We start from the raw sequence: 14,088 nt of genomic DNA on the forward strand, positions 1-14,088 counted from the left end.
ATAAATAGAGTGATTTTATCCAAATCTTGGTTTTTCAACAGTTTGCCCTCTGGGCATCCGTACCTATTCCTCAACCTCAAGCCTTTTTCTGAGATGCCGGGCCTAGAGGAAATTATCGGCAGATACCGTGGTAAGCGAGAGCATGGCGAGCCAAGCACCATCAGTGTCATTCAATTCGCCTTTGTGTGGATAGCTTTGTTCAGCAGGCGGTTCCCACGCGTGAGAACGAAAAAATCAAAGGCGTTATCTTCAGCATATATGAAGAGGAACTTTATGGTGAGCCTCATGTAAAACACAGTATGTTCGGAGAGTGAACTTCCACAAAGCCTGCTCAGATTGCTCATTCATAGTAGCCTAGATACACCATTAAGGATATATGCATCAATTGGACAGCCATTGGCCAGGAATCAATACGTACTCATGCCCAATCTCACTTGGGCCAACCGAGCGCAATGCTGTGTAACCCCAAACCCCATCCAACCTCAGCAGCCGTAACCCCGGAGCTACGTTCTCGTTCTTCAACATCCATCCAGGCTCCTTCGCCAGGCTTTACGAGAAATCATCATCCTCACAGTTCTTTATTCCCGTTCATACTATTCATCCTGGCAGATCTTACTTGAGAGATATGACTCAAAGATGTCCCACGGTACCGAGAGCAATAGGACCCGAGATTCGCTTCCAGATGAGGTTCAGGATAAGAGCAGACACACGGGAAATCAGGTCACTGAGCGACCAAGTCCTTTCGGCAGCACGGCCGATGAGACCACAAGGCTGAGAGAGAGTAGGTAATGCAAATTCAGACCATCAGAAAGCTTTTCACTGATTGGACGCAGCACTGCTACAGAACCTCAGCTTCCCTGCCATGAACAATGGATACTTGAGTGTCAGACCCCCTCATCCAGGCACATGTGATTGGTTCTTTGAGACGGACCAGTTTCGACATTGGCGAGACCACTCCCAAACCGCCGAGGGCAACTTAGAGCTTCGGGTCCAAGGCGGGCCAGGGACAGGCAAATCGACATTGATGAAGCATATTTTGAACTATTGTCATAAAGAAATGCACGACCACGTGATCCTGTCCCATTTCTTTCATGATCGCGGAAAAACTTCGGAGAACAGCCTGTTGAACATGATGCGATCGCTCGTCCATCAGTCGCTCCATCAAGAGATCGAACTATCTGAACAGTGCATTAAGTTTGTCCAAATGGGAAGATTGGTGGAAAATAAAGAAGACTGGCAATGGCAGCTTGGCGAATTGGAAGAACTTTTGCTGCTGGCATTGCAATCACCTTTGCCAAAACCGGTGATCGTCATCATCGACGCTATTGACGAGTGCGAAGTCCATGAAACTCGAAGGATGATCAGACTCCTCAACAACCTATTGTATCTTAAGTTTGACAGAGATATTACTATCAAGCTCTGCTACACCGGTCGCTCTCCAAACGACAAAATACCCTTGGGCTGGGCGGATCGCTCTCTCGACGTCAAACTGCCCATGCGCGAGGGGGTTGGTATTAACCTTGACGACTTGAACAGCAGAGATATCATGCTGTATATTGAGGAGAGACTGACTCATTCCATTGAATATGCTGGGAAAGAACTGCTGAAAAAGTCATCAGGATGTTTCCTTTGGGTTGTCATCGTCGTTGCTCTACTGAACAAAAGGCATTTCGCGGGCGACGATGATGCAACAACACTGAAGATACTGGATGGAATCCCCCAGGATTTATCAGAGGTTTTCAACATGCTCCTGCTTCAAAACGATCAAGAAATCGGAGACAGGGCTTTTCTTGTGCAGCTGGTGCTTCTTAGCAGGCGGTCGCTCAAGCCTGAAGAGCTATGTGCTGTCATTGGGAAAGTACCAGCTAATAACGAGTCTATAGAGCGGCACATTTCCAATCTCTCTCATGGTCTTGTGGAAGTACGACAAGAAGGAACCGCTATCGTTCAATTCATACACCATACCGTTCAAGATTTCATGCGTCTGAAGGATACGTGGCAGGCTTTAGACCCAGGGTCTGATGACAATCCAACTCGGGCGGGTCATGTTCGTTTGTGGGAACGTTGCCGAGAATGCATGCAGTCGTTCATGGAATCGCCGATACAGAAGCATGATATGCAAGCTCCGGGTGACAGACACCCCTTCTTCAGCTATGCAATAGAGAATATACTCTATCATGCCGAAATGGAATTTTCAGAAGTGAAGGAAGGACGCGCAGTCCCCAAGGAGCCGATCGTAAGGTGGTTGCAAAATTACAACCACTGGTTCAATTGGCTGAAGCGATGGCGCAGAATCGAAAGTGAAGTCGGGCTCCTCTACGTACTAGCTACGGACGGCTTCCCAAATCTGGCTGAATTCGTGCTTATGCAAGGCGCCGATGTCAACGCAAAAGGCGGTCTTTATGGCAATGCCCTTCAAGCCGCCGTCAGCCGGGGCAACGAAGAAGTTGTGAAACGACTTCTCAAGTACGGCGCCGATGTCAATGCCCAGGGTGGTTCATATGGCAGTGCACTCCAAGCTGCTTTGTACAGAGGCAAGGAAGAGATAACAAAGTTACTCTTCGAAGGGGGCACCTCAGTTGATGGTCAAGGCCGCAGGTATATCAACAGTATACAAGCCGCTGCCGCCGTATCTGAAGCCAGTGAAGACATGATCGATCTGCTCCTCCATCGAGGTGCCGATATCAACGCTGGAGATGGCTCTCACGGCAACGCAGTTCAGGTTGCCATATTCGAAGGTAACCTGAGTACCCTAAAGATTCTTCTTCAGCGCGGTGCCAATATTCATGCTTGGGGCGGGTTCCATGGCAACGCTCTCCAAGCCGCTGCGTATACTGGCAATGAGGAGGCAATCACCCTTCTTCTTGATTGCGGGGCTGACGTCAATGCTGAAGGTGGACACTATGGCAGTGCCCTTCAAGCTGCTGCTGCTCAAAAATTTCACAAAGTCGTCAAGCTCCTCATCTCAAATGGCGCCGACATTTATGCTACTGGCGGCGAGTACGGAAGCGCCCTCTGTGCAGCCGCACACGAGGGCAGTCTAGTGATCGTCGAGAGTCTTCTTGATGAAGGGGCCGACCCAGATATTCAAGTTGACTACTATGGCAATGCGCTTCAAGCTGCGGCTTATCAAGGCCATTTTGAGGTTGTCCAGTCGCTACTTTGGAGTGATGCCAATATTGATGCTCAAGGGGGCAGGTATGGCAATGCACTTTGTGCAGCTTTAGCTGCAGCCAATGATGGAATCATCGAATATCTTCTACGGCACCGTGCAAGAACAGATCTACGCGATTCCTCTAACCGAACCGCACTCCATTATGCCGTTGAATCAGGGTCTCATTCATTGGTGCAACTCATCCTTGAAAAGGGGGCATCACCAGATAATTTGGATGATGCCAAAAAGAGCCCCTTGGATATTGCTGTGCAGTCAGGAGATGCACACTTGATACATCAGCTAATTTCGCGCACCAGAAAGATGCCGCTCATGTCAGCCAGAGATTGGCGAAAGTGTCTCAATCTGAAGGCAAATTCTGATATATCATTCTGTATATCCTATCCAAGTTCCATCGAGGAGCACGACTCGAGACTACTTGAGATCCTTACTAATGAGTGCTTCCCTATCACTTATCAGAAGTCAATTCCATGGAAGAAGGAAAGCTTGATTGGCTCTATGGATAAAGCATACATCTAGTACGTGGAAACAGTACCACTGAGTTTATAACGGCTCTAATGTAACATATAGCATAATTCCAACCGGCGACTTCTTGGAACACATCTCCCTATCAAAATTTCATTGCCGATGGTGGAAGAAAACACCGATAAATCGTGAGCGGCAAGGCGACGTTTTTCAAACCTCATGGGCATGGTCAGACCACTCGAATACAGTCCCGGATGACGCAACCTGTCGTCGCCTCAAAGAGGATGAACGTAAGCCGGCCTTTGAAGACTTGATAAAATTTGCGTCATCTAATCTGGACATCAGATTTCATTGAGATCGGCTTCAAGGCCGCTTGCTTAAAAATTGCCGAAGAGAGCTGGTCAGCGCTGCAGGGTGATGCACAAGGCGCTGGAGTTGAGCCCTTATCCAATGAAGGCTTTCTTTGCATCATGGTGCCTGTTGCAGCATCTTCCGAACGTCAGGATGTTCCATCCCAAGCAGATTTGCGACCGGTCTACCTATTGAGCACTCTTGATACAAGCCCCATTGCCCTTCCCTACAACGGCTCCGAGCTGTTCCGGTCTCTAGTCTCGAAACTCAAATGCGTTGTAGAAGAAAACTGGGCCGTTGCCAATCGTCAGTTGTCTCAATATGTAAGTACTCAAGCTACAGATCACAAAATTGATAATAATATGTGTTGCAGCGTTCCCAAGTTCTTGAAAGCAGCGGCCAGGACCCTAGATTGCTTGCTCAGCTGCTCTACGATGCTCAAGTTTTGGAACGCATAGCAGATAATCACAAATCTTTGGTGCAGGATGTCGCGATACTGGCAACATCATTATCATCTCTACAGAATGATCAATGGAGATTGAAAATAGATCAATCTCAGTTCACTGATTTTACTGACCTTACTGGCCTTCAGGGTCAAATTCGCGAACTCGAAGAGAAGTCACAAAGCATCATCCAATTGACAAGATTTACCTTTTTACCACCGCAATGCACTTATTATGTCTAATACTGCACAGGAGTTCAATCTGACATCGATTGTCGAAGCCCAACGGTCAACATCTACAAACAAAAGCATGAAGCGGCTTTCATGGATCACTGTAAGCATACTGAACCCCGCCCGTGCAACATTGGTGCTAATGTCCCCAGTTTGTGTTCCTACCGCTAGTGTTTATCGCTGTAGGTTGCCCAGTATCACGATCTCTTGTTCTGAAGCTGATTGCTGCAGAGCCTCTTTGGCATGAATGTCGATGTCTTGGCCGACAATCCGAGCTGGTGGCTTTACTTGCCCTTGTCCGGTGTGTGCATGTTGACAACCTTGGCGGTTTGGCTGTGCTTCAAACGATTCAATACGGTAAGCCACTTCCGATACACTAAATGTTGTTTATACTGACATATATCAGCTTGAGGATCGACTCGAGAGCCATTTCCGGTGGCTGGTAGGTGGTGAGAAGCAAGCAGACGAGGAGCAAGGCTTGGCAAGGTCGGTAAAGATACGAGAACGGACTGCGCAGTATTCGATAAACGGGAAGAAAAGATCGTAAATAAAAATACGTGCGGCCGGGTGTGTATGAGGGACGATTCATGCGGGCAACTATTCTGGGCGAAAAGGCACATCCATCTAGGTAGCATTCAAGGGCTCTCATTGCAGACTTGGACGACTTTCAACACACGGATTCCCAAAACCTGGCTCAGTGCTGACACTTTTTCAAACTTTTGCTCATTTCCTTCTTTTTTCTTCCTTGTTATTTTTAATAAAAAAAAAAAAAAAGAACCAATCACGTAATTAATATCAGGCTCGCAATTTTCTAGTAATTGCCGGTTTGACTGCTTCTTCACTGGGCGTCCTTCCAAATGCTTCGAGCAGCGTCTCTTACGAAAACCAGCTTCTCCCACATGCGTTCCTCTGTCCCCACGTTTCTGCCATAGTGAGCACTCGCGAAGCCGCATTGTGGGCTGATGGCCAGGCTGTCCTCGATGACTTCCTCGACTGATCTCTCTTGGGCAGCAGCGATCACGCTCGCAGCCTCACGCACTCGCTTTTGAATGTCCGCGATATCCTCCATGTCTGGCGTCTTGGTCGAGATCAATCCCAGCGTCACGCCTTTCCCTCTTGGCAGAAATCTCAGAGGTTCAAAAGATCCAGATCGGGCGTCGTCGAATTCGAGGTAAAATGTATCAAAATTGAGCCCACCAAGAAGCTTTTCGGCAATCTTTTCATATGATCCCTCCAAGAATCCCGTATTCACGCCGGGCATATTGCCGCGACACAGGTGAATACCCACAAAGAGATCTGATGGTCGGTCTCTAACAATTTCATTGAGCACCCATACGTAGGTGTCGAGCAGCTCGTCGGGATTGACATTTTCTTGACGAATGCCATCCTTGAAGCTGTCCAGGATAAAATAGGTTAATTGAGGATCATCGATCTGAATATTTCGCAGCCCGGCATCATAAAGAACCTTGATCTCGGCCCGGTATGCAGCTGCAACATCGGCAAAAAAGTCCCGGTCATTCGCATACACATTGGTCGAGTAAGCGGTACCATTGCTGAGCCAGATGTGGTTGAACGTCGGCGAGGGAAGAGCAATCTTGCAATTCTTCCACTCTTGCTCGGGAAGCTCAGCCTTGATCATGTTCCAGGCGTCAAGATATGCCGGACGCGTCCACTCGACCTTGCCCGTGGCAACGGACGCTTCCGTCTGCTTGACGCCGACTCGCAACAAGCCATCAATGACGGGGAGGTTTGGGCGAAAGTCCTCCGGAACTTGAATGGTGCGACTTTCAATGCCTTGCAACTGCTCATAAAAGCCTTTATAAAAGGCTGTGCGCTCATACTCTCCACTGGTGATGGGACGGATTGACAGGTCGAGCTGCTTCTTGACAATGGTTGCAATGGCTTCCTTGATTGTCGTTTGCAATGCAGCTTGATCCTCGGCCCCATATGCTTCCAAGAGATTCTGAGGTCTGATCAGTGATCCGACCTGGTCGGCGCGGAATAGTGGTGCCATGATTGTCGCAAGCAGGAGAGGCAGAACGGAATTGAACGCTCGGCCGGACGGCGGGTTCGCTGATCAGAAACAACGAAATGCAGGTGACGTTATAGTATTTCGGAAAAGGTTCCTTGTGTGCGCTCCAAGTCTACCTCAGTCCTGATGCCGGCGGGGTCACGGACTATTCGCACTTTCATGGAAGATTGGCGCTCGGCTCGGCGCATCGGCGCAGCTCGGCCATTTGAGAAATTCCGGGATCAGCAAGCTCCGGCCGTTCGGTCCTTGGCATGCTGCGGATTCCCTTTTTCATGGGCGAGAACCGGGGCCAGGCAAGGTGATTTCAAGTTTGATCATAAATATGTAGATCATTGTGAAATCAAACCCCCTCGTAAGGAGCAGAGTGACATGATCGATACCTACCAATGTAGACTTGATGGCTTGTCTCTCACGACAGCAAAGATGATGACTTATTTTGCATCAGGGCATTCGCTTGACTGTCCCCACGTGTGGCTTTCCAAGCAGATTTATATTTCAATGGACATTGGTTTGATTTAAGACTAATATACAAAAACAATGTTCGATTTGACGTGCTTGAAGTGGTGAGATATTGGTTGCATGTTTAGTGCATGTTGCCGGTCCCTTTCGCTGATGGTTTGGCGCATTCGGTGGGGGAGGTCCAGTATCTGCTCGTACCTGCATTAGTTAGCAGTAGCCTCTAGGTGGCCGCTAGCACATTCCATTCGCGTTGGAGAACCTGTCGCAGTTTGCCCATTCCATCGAGCCATCAAAACTGCTCTCACCAAATCCATGTCTGGGCAACAGCAACTCATCAATGTTCATGGTCTCGACTTTCACCTCAGGATAGGTCGACATGATGATTGTCATTTGAAGAAACTGATACGGCTCGATGGGTCCCCAGTCCGTCTGTACGAAGACCAACTTGAAAGTGTTTGCCGCTCTCTTGTTGAATTTTTGCATTTACGATGGATGCATAGAAGTGTGTAGGGACATACACAGGGAGAGAGCCCTGTATTGATGAAATGCCAGCTGACCCATGATTGAATCTATTGACACGAGGCAAGCACGAGAAACCCCCATCTCAGTCTTGAAGTTGGCAACGACATTCACGTGCTCGTTCTTTCTTGAACAGACAGATTCCCCTGGAGCTGCTTTGGCATGGCTGTTTACCAAGAATTCTCCCAACGGGACCACTTGGCTCCCTGTCTACACTGGCCATGATACCATTGTTTTTCCGACTTGGGCAGTCATCTTTTGTTGTATTCCCAGACTGCCAACATCGCATAAAGGCGACTATATGCTAAATCGCCGTTTCATTTGACAGAAAAGTATTCGATACAACCACAATGAGCTCCAATACGTCCAATCAACTGAATCAGCAGGCAAAGGAACAACAGTTCTCCATGCGACTAGATGACTTGATACAGCACATGGAAGGCTTCAAGCGGCAGCGCGAAGAGTGTCGTAAATGCTATGATACGCTTCTTCGAGACTATCCCGACAGAATCAAGGACGTCAATCAACATTACATGAACTTCGAAAAGACTATCAGAGAGGGTCTCATGGCAACCGTTATGAAGTCATGGGGGATCTCGTTCGAAACACTGCAGAACTTCCTTTTATCAGAACGCGGAGACTTTCCCTTTGCCGCGGGATTCTGGAAATATCTTGATCAAGTGGCCATATTCGAGGTCGTCTCGTTTCAAGATTTCAAAAATCTGCTTTTCAAGGCCCGGCAAAGCAGGCACGCAAGAAACACGACCACAATTGGAGATGCCTATGTGGGTCTTCCTGGCACAAGGGACTTCCTCATATACGATGTCGTTGAAGCAAGCTCCAAACTACCCCTCAGACTACTCCGCAAACTTTTCCCTCGGCTTGATTCCAATTTCCAGGCCAATATCCGAAAAAGAATTCGAGCGGATGGGAACTTTGCACTGGAAGCGGAACTACTCGTGACACAAGACGCATACCAGGGTATCAAAGAAGCTTTTGAGGAAATGATGTCTGGCCTCGACACTGGATCGTACTGTAATGGAGAGAGCACGTGCAATACATACAAAGACATGGCTCAATTATCCCCCATGGGAAAGAAAAGAAGGATAGAATGATTTCGGTCCGAGTTACTGCAAGTTACATTGGACGAGATGTTGACTGCGCTGAGATGAAGCGGTACAATTGTAGTAAACTTGGTGGCAGAAGCAGAGACAGTCACTCTGTTTTCATCTCCATTGGAATATGGCTTCAATGGGTTGATTATTATTGAGTGAATAGGTATATTATCAGTAAGCAAGCCATAGATGTGGTATACTTGCCCCCGTACCATAAATGGCAGCCAAATCACTTTGCTAGACCTAGCAAGCATATCATGACATTCTTCCTCATAATGCTTCGCCAATACACTTTTTCAAATCCCCGTCAACCCTACCAAAATATTCTGACACCATCACAACGAGTCAGTCACGCCAACGGGTGTCACGACGTAGGAAAATCAAATGCACGACTCACCAATGACTTGTTGCTGTAGCTTGGAGGGGATATCCTTCAACGTGGGCACAATGTTGTGAAGAAACTTTTCCTTTCCGTCGGGCTCCTTGCAAATAATGTGCCAAAGCTCTCGCGCCTGGACAAAGTCCTTGTCGGTCACGCTAGTGGCGAACGCAGTGACGTTTCCGGACCACGTCTCGTGCGTCGGCATGCGGACCCGCTTGGAGTACTCCAGGGGCTTGAGCTCGGAAAAGACATAGTCGGGGTCTCCTCCATAGTTGCCATTCATGGTACCGGGGCCGTCTCGCACGTATGGCGCGTACACGTGACTGTGTGGTCGGTTGGGAGGGAGCTGGAAGTAATTGGGGCCGACTCTGTATCTGTGGGCATCCGGATAGCTAAACATTCTGGCCTGGAGGACTGCGTGAGGGTATTCGTGGTTGGTACTGTTGAACATTCACTAGTAATAAAGTGTCACACGTACCTGGATCAGCGGAAGGGCCAATGCCCGGCACCATGTTTGATGGTGAGAAGCATGCTTGCTCAATATCTTGGAAGTAATTGTCGGGCTACAGACCAGTCAGTCACCTGCTTCCGCTGTGGTCAATCCAAGACATACATTCTTGTCCAAGGTCAATCTGCCAATGCGGCGAAGGGGGTACTTTTCATGTGGCCAGGTATATGTATTGTCAAAGATGTCGATGGGTGCCGCTTTTGCCTCTTCAGGAGTCATGACCTGGACGTACACGAGCCACTTGGGATAATCTCCCTTTTCAATGGCATCAAACAAGTCTTTGACGTGGTAATCTGGCTGGGAGCCGGCCAGACGTGTGGCAGTGTCCTGGTCCATGGTCTTGATGCCTCCCTCGGGCTTGAAGTGCCACTTGACGTAGACGTAGCTGCCATCCTAAGTAATATTAGCAGTGCACAAGATCATACACTCATCAGTTTCATCTCACAGATTTGTTCAGTGTATATGTGTGAACACTGAAACCATTAATGTGCCTCAATGATTCTGGAATGCCACGCTGCCCAAAGAGATGCATCAATGCATGGATTCCTTCGGGATTATTGACATGATAGTCCCAAAACATGGTATTGTCGGGAATATTGGTCCTTGGGTGCCGCTTGTGGCTACGATTCATGGAGGGGAACTTGATGGGGTCGCGAATGAAGAAGACGGGCAAATCATTAAAGACAAAGTCCTGGATGCCGTCCTCGGTGTAGAGCTTGGTCGACCAGCCCCGGACATCGCGGACCGTGTCGGCAGAGCCCTTTTCGCCGCCGACGGTCGAGATGCGCATGAGCATTCTCGTCTTTTTCCCAATGCCATTGAGGAACTTGGCGTCGGTCAGATCCGACACATCATCGAGAACCTCGAACTCGCCAAAGGCGCCTGCGGCCTTGGCGTGGACGCTCCTGATTGTGGGGGCTCAATGTCAATGAAAGCGTGTCTTGGTTGAATAAGGGAGGTCATCAAAGACATACCGCTCGGGAATACGCTCGCGTGCGAAATGTGCAAGCACCTCGACCAGTTGAACATCCGCTAGTACAACCAGACCACCATTAGTATCGCCATAGCGAACCTGGCGAACGGAGCCGGGATTATCACTGGGCTGCCCTGGACTTATAGTCAGCTCCCAATGTACTTGCTTGCAAGACTACACGAATCGTACCGTTGGCTAGAGTATACAGAGGCTTATCTGAAGTTGACTGAGCCATGGTCTTTGTTTGTCTTGTCAATTGATCCTAATCATCTCACAAGACAAGACAAAACGAGACGAGTAGAATTATCTCTTATACTGTGCTTGAAGCAAGCTTACCGTCCATTCCGTGATACTCTGAATTAGGATAGACCATGTACTCCCAATGAGGAAATACCATTTGCCCCAATTAGAATGCGTGCAAAGTTGTGATTGACCCTGGTACAGATACTTGCCGAATGACGGCCGAGCTAGACCCGGCTGGGGACAGAACATGGAGAGAAGGCGCTAGATAAAGGCAATCCTGGCCATTGATCAATCGCATCGCGTATATCTCGTACTAGCGTAAACTATAGCATCATTATACGTATGATGGGCTGATCACTGGGGAGTTGCAGCGCAGCTAATCATGAATGACGGGGAGCTCTTTCGACCAACCAAGAATAATCTCATTCTAATTCATATTCATCAACAGGATGGGGAACACTGTAGTCTTGCCTATTGTGCAATGGGCAGTTTCTTGAGGTTTGTAGCAACATGGGCTCTGATCCAATCATGGGAATTTAAGCTTGCGAGGTGCAGCTCAAACGGCCACACTTTTGCTCGTTGAGCTAAAGTTTTGCGTGTAGATGAGCTGCGACAATATCAGAGTTGCTGCATGATGAAAGCTCGATAGCTCATAGACAAGGTCGGGGTCTACAGATACGATGGGCAATTGACTTTTGGTCAAGCAATGAAATCGAGGATCCATCCCATAATGCCTCGCAAGACAGCTTGGGCTTCTCCAGCCGAGAAGCTATGATGCTGCTTTTACATGCAGTCAATCAAATCCCCCCAAACTGACCGTTGTCTGGGTTTCGGCTTTCATAACAACACCTTTGAACCAACGAATAATACGCCCAAGGCCAAGAAAATAGACAGTCTCCATGCCACTTTCCATGTTTTGCACTCCAACCCTCCTTTATCCATGTGACTCGGCCTCTCAGACCACATCGAATACTGTACGGGGTGAACTTCCCGCGATTTCGTTGCGGAAGGCGATCATTGCGACGAGTATATCTAGTAATGCATTGTTTCTTGTCATTGAAAATCACCTAGTATGACCAAAGAAACTGGATGCTTTTTCTATGAGAAGGACACAATGAAATGATCAGAATATCATTAGTTAAGCTCCCGAGAGCCGGCATATTAGTTGATCTAGCGCGAAGCTACATGGTGACGAAAGAAGCATGCAAAACGTCTATAGCGAGAAGTATAATAAAAAAAAAGAGGGCTGTGTGGGGAACAGAAACGGTGGGCACTGGCATTGTCGGGTAGAGCGAATCACTCATAGTTAAGGTCAGAGCTTCTCAATATCTTTTCTCCTCCAAGGTACACTCTTCTGAATAACTTCACAGACAAAGAGTAATGATTATTGCAACCTAGAGAGACCTCTATATCGAGCTCGAGAATACACCATTACGATGCCTCACGTTGAGATAAAGACGTCCAATAGACCTGATGAGTGGAAGATTGAGCAAGGCATGGCCGGCGCCGTGCTGCCGGTTCTTGACATGACCGAGCCCCAGATCAAGCGTGTGCCTCCTCAGCAATTTCCTAGCAAGCTCACCAAGAATGATGCGGCTGTCAAGGCGGTTGGCGATCCCAAGAAACTGTTTGCTCGTGAACGCAAAGGTTGGCGCGGGTATGTCCTTGTTCTGGCACTTCTACCGCGGGTGTAAATGCTCACCATCTCCCTTGGACAGTTACGTAGAGTGGGAAAACTATCCCGAGAAGAAAGAGGCCGCGCACAAGATTCTCAAAGCAGAGACTTTCCCACCCAACCCAGAGTTCCAACTCGGTCCCATCCCGGGTACAAACCCCGTGCTGCCCGGAACCCGTTGGAAGATGTGGCACCATGCCCTTGGCGGGGAGTTGTCCCAGATCCCCGAAGACTCCTGGGAGACTGTCCTCAAGGAGAAGCACCCCGACATGCTCCATCTTCTGCAGTTCCCTTATAATGGCGAACCGCCCAAGAGGCTCGTTACCGACAAGGCCGTCACTCCTAATGATCTTCACTTTGTGCGAAATCACGGCGGCATTCCCCTCATTGACAAGCAAGACTACAGCTTCAAGATTGACGGCCTGGTCAATAGCCCTCGCACCTTTACTCTCGACGACATCATGGACGAGTCAAAGTTCCCGCGCATCGAAAAGACGGTCACGATGCAGTGCTCCGGGACCCGACGCGTGGAGCAAATCTCCAAATACGCCGGCCAAGGCGACGAGGTGCCGCAAGCGCCCTGGGCAGAGGGCGCCATTGGCACGGCGCGCTACGTCGGCATCAGCCTGAAAAAGGTCATCAAGGCGTGCGGCGGGCTCAAGGACGGGGGCAAGCACCTCGAGTTCTACGGCTGCGACACGTACGTCAAGGACGACAAGCTCATGAACTACCTGGTCAGCGTGCCGTGGTCAAAGGTCAAGGCCAACGAGGTGCTGCTGGCGTGGGAGATGAACGGCCAGCCCCTGCCGCACATTCACGGGTTCCCCCTGCGCGTCGTGGTCCTGGGCTACATTGGCGCGCGCAGCGTCAAGTGGCTGTACCGCATCAAGGCCATCGAGGAGCCCAGCCGCGCCCCCGTCCAGAGCCAAGAGTACCTCTACTTTCCGCAGCAGGTCGGCAAGCACAACCTCAAGTGGACCGACGGCATCCAGATCCAGGAGATGCCCGTCAGCTCGGCCATCATGTCGCCCTGGACCAAGCAGGTCGTCATCCACAATGGCAAGATCAAGTGCAAGGGCTGGGCCTACTCGGGCGGCGGCCGCTGGCCCGAGCGCGTCGAGGTCTCGGGCGACGGCGGCTTCGACTGGTACACGGTGCCCCTCGAGAATCTCTCGGCAAAGGGCAAGTGGACGTGGCGGACCTGGGAGATTGATCTGCCCTGCGATGTCGAGGGGTGGGTCGAGATTGTCTGTCGCTGCTGGGATAATTCCTTGAATACGCAGCCTCCCAACGTTCGGACCGCCTGGAACTGGGGACTTCACGTCACGAGTTCGTGCCATCGCATCTCCGTGTACAGCGTCAACAAGTCAAAGCCACTGACCAGGAAGCGACTCGAGGAGTTTGAAAAGGCGGGTATTCCATTCGGTCCAATCACGGTACCCATTCCGTTCCCTTCACAGACTTGGGATGACTATGAAGACTTTTGGAGGAAGAATGACCCTCGAGATGTGGACGAGTAAA

At 49.5% G+C, this 14,088-nt stretch overlaps 7 protein-coding genes across 7 annotated transcripts; 5 read left to right on the forward strand and 2 right to left on the reverse strand.

Annotated features, from left to right (window-relative positions):
• Window positions 1-636: 636 nt before the first annotated feature.
• Window positions 637-789, forward strand: PFICI_14329 (uncharacterized protein; the record flags this gene model as incomplete). The annotated part of the gene is made up of 1 exon (XM_007842910.1): window positions 637-789. The coding sequence occupies one exon, from the start codon at window positions 637-639 to the stop codon at window positions 787-789; it is 153 nt and encodes a 50-aa protein (XP_007841101.1).
• Window positions 790-862: 73 nt separating this feature from the next.
• On the forward strand, window positions 863-3,691 carry PFICI_14330 (uncharacterized protein; the record flags this gene model as incomplete). Its single annotated transcript, XM_007842911.1, has 1 exon — window positions 863-3,691. One exon carries the CDS (start codon window positions 863-865, stop codon window positions 3,689-3,691), a length of 2,829 nt encoding a protein of 942 aa, XP_007841102.1.
• Window positions 3,692-3,891: 200 nt separating this feature from the next.
• PFICI_14331 (uncharacterized protein) lies at window positions 3,892-4,673 on the forward strand (the record flags this gene model as incomplete). The annotated part of the gene is made up of 3 exons (XM_007842912.1): window positions 3,892-3,927; window positions 3,994-4,311; window positions 4,362-4,673. 3 exons carry the CDS (start codon window positions 3,892-3,894, stop codon window positions 4,671-4,673), a joined length of 666 nt encoding a protein of 221 aa, XP_007841103.1.
• An 826-nt stretch (window positions 4,674-5,499) lies between these two features.
• Window positions 5,500-6,675, reverse strand: PFICI_14332 (uncharacterized protein; the record flags this gene model as incomplete). Its single annotated transcript, XM_007842913.1, has 1 exon — window positions 5,500-6,675. One exon carries the CDS (start codon window positions 6,673-6,675, stop codon window positions 5,500-5,502), a length of 1,176 nt encoding a protein of 391 aa, XP_007841104.1.
• A 1,346-nt stretch (window positions 6,676-8,021) lies between these two features.
• Window positions 8,022-8,786, forward strand: PFICI_14333 (uncharacterized protein; the record flags this gene model as incomplete). Its single annotated transcript, XM_007842914.1, has 1 exon — window positions 8,022-8,786. One exon carries the CDS (start codon window positions 8,022-8,024, stop codon window positions 8,784-8,786), a length of 765 nt encoding a protein of 254 aa, XP_007841105.1.
• Window positions 8,787-9,166: 380 nt separating this feature from the next.
• PFICI_14334 (uncharacterized protein) lies at window positions 9,167-10,884 on the reverse strand (the record flags this gene model as incomplete). The annotated part of the gene is made up of 6 exons (XM_007842915.1): window positions 9,167-9,582; window positions 9,647-9,731; window positions 9,782-10,069; window positions 10,122-10,581; window positions 10,651-10,783; window positions 10,839-10,884. The coding sequence occupies 6 exons, from the start codon at window positions 10,882-10,884 to the stop codon at window positions 9,167-9,169; spliced, it is 1,428 nt and encodes a 475-aa protein (XP_007841106.1).
• Window positions 10,885-12,328: 1,444 nt separating this feature from the next.
• PFICI_14335 (uncharacterized protein) lies at window positions 12,329-14,087 on the forward strand (the record flags this gene model as incomplete). Its single annotated transcript, XM_007842916.1, has 2 exons — window positions 12,329-12,549; window positions 12,611-14,087. The coding sequence occupies 2 exons, from the start codon at window positions 12,329-12,331 to the stop codon at window positions 14,085-14,087; spliced, it is 1,698 nt and encodes a 565-aa protein (XP_007841107.1).
• Between the last annotated feature and the right edge of the window lies 1 nt (window position 14,088).

This window comes from Pestalotiopsis fici, assembly GCF_000516985.1.
Source record: "Pestalotiopsis fici W106-1 unplaced genomic scaffold PFICI_Scf_12, whole genome shotgun sequence".
Classification (NCBI taxonomy): Eukaryota; Fungi; Ascomycota; class Sordariomycetes; order Amphisphaeriales; family Sporocadaceae; genus Pestalotiopsis; species Pestalotiopsis fici.